At 50.1% G+C, this 1,688-nt stretch overlaps 1 protein-coding gene across 1 annotated transcript in view; it reads right to left on the bottom strand.

Moving 5' to 3' along the window:
• Positions 1 to 241: 241 nt before the first annotated feature.
• The window catches only part of LOC104499696 (desumoylating isopeptidase 2-like), a 23,706-nt gene continuing 22,259 nt past the window's right edge, over positions 242 to 1,688 (bottom strand). Inside the window, exon 5 of the mRNA XM_010143240.1 lies at positions 242 to 1,156. Within this exon, the coding sequence (XP_010141542.1) occupies positions 914 to 1,156 (243 nt within the window). The 3' untranslated portion in view covers positions 242 to 913. The remainder of the gene's footprint in view (positions 1,157 to 1,688) is intronic.

Genomic DNA, 1,688 nt, shown 5'->3' with positions numbered 1-1,688 from the left:
AGGGCCATTCCCCCAAATACAGCCAGCAAATGTCAGCTAGGAGGGAAATTCCCCAGGGAATCTGGGGGGAAAAAAAGGAAAGCAGGAGTGCTGCCTAGACACAGGGGAACTGAGGGGGATCTGTGCCAAAAAGCACCAATATGGTCAGCAAATCATCTCTGCACCTACTTAGTAGCTGCCCTTATGCACTAGCCCCATTGTCTTTTTGACCCCAAAGAAAAGCCACAGTAACACACTCATTTTCTAGGTTCTTTGTTATTATTTTCAAGAGCAGGACAGTCATTCGAGCTCTTAAATCTGAATTCTGAAAACTGGTGGTTGTAGAACAGCAGCACCTTTCATTTGTCCTTCACGTCAGTTAGAAACCTGATAATTACAAAAGGGATGGGGCTGAGTGGAGCTTGTTGCTGGTCTAAGAGATGAGGAGGTTGACTTCTAGCTCTGCTTCCTTCATTGGGTATGGGCAAGAGATTTGTCATACGGGAATGGCAAACCCAGCCAAAATAGAGAGGAGGCTCCTGGGTTCACATGGGTGGGGGTAGAGATAAAAAGATAAAATAGTTTCAGAGAAAGAACATCACAGTATGGTGCCCGCCTTCCCATTTGCATGTTCTCATGCCTGAGAGAGCCAGCAGTTCTCCATGGATCAAGGAGCATGGGGGCCCTGGGAGGAGATTCCAGTTTAGTCGCCAACACGCCCCAGTTCAGCATTGGGGTTCACAGACATTTTGCCAAGCAACTGTAGTGGCATCCCTTGGAAAAGGGACTGAAGCTTCACCATCTCAGTAGAAAGGGTCTTCCCTCTCCTGTGTTGTCCGTTGAAGAAGAGGGAAACCAAGGTGTGCAAAAGGGTGTGAGAAAGAAATAGTACAAGAGAGAGAGGGATGTTATTTGAGGGCATACTGGGCACAGTTTAGACCCGGGTATGTCTACAGGTTCGCGATGTGCCTGAGGTTGAGGGGGCTGCTGAGGTGGAGGGAGTCTCCTCATCCGTTGTGTCCCCCTGCTCCTCCTTGTGGAGGCCGAGGCTGATGTGGCTCTGCAGGGCTGCTGGGGTCAGCCACTCCTTGGGGAGGCAGCTCTGGAGGAAGGGGATGCAGGAGCTGAAATAGGCCAGGCGGTTCACCCAGCGGGGGATCTCTTTCCCACATAGTATCTGTGGAGCAAACCGACAAGGAGTATGGTTAATAGTACCAAAACACGAGTGGTAGCAATGTCATCCCCATCCGCACCACCACCTGAGCAAGGTGAATTCCCTGTTGCTCAGAAGAGAGCTGTTTGAAATGTAGGGAGCATCTTCTGCAGTCAGAAACGGATAGAAATGCAAATGACTATACAACGGCTCAACACGCACAGAGCGCCCTGCCAGCCACAGCCCTTGCCAGCATCATAGCAGAGACCAAACTGTTCATGGCCCTCAGTAGCTTCAGCCACTCTGTGCTCCAGGCAGTCCAAGGGTAAAAGGACAGGCCTGATGGTGCTTCTCAACCAAGACAATGACACTCATTTTCCAAGTGGCTAAAAACATTTTGAAAAATATTTACGCTGTTGCCCACCAGACCTTGAGGAGCCTAGAAGCTGAGCCTGACTAAGTAGATGGAGAGGCCTGGGAAGCTGTTCTTGCTGCTCATTGTTCTTCCTCAGGCTGACACACCAGATCAGTCAAGTCACAGTATCTCGGGGTCTTT

This window comes from Buceros rhinoceros, unplaced genomic scaffold (genome assembly GCF_000710305.1).
Source record: "Buceros rhinoceros silvestris isolate BGI_N320 unplaced genomic scaffold, ASM71030v1 scaffold3739, whole genome shotgun sequence".
In the NCBI taxonomy this organism is placed as follows: Eukaryota; Metazoa; Chordata; class Aves; order Bucerotiformes; family Bucerotidae; genus Buceros; species Buceros rhinoceros.
Note: the sequence above shows the minus strand (reverse complement) of the source record. Positions and strands in the feature narration are given on the sequence as shown.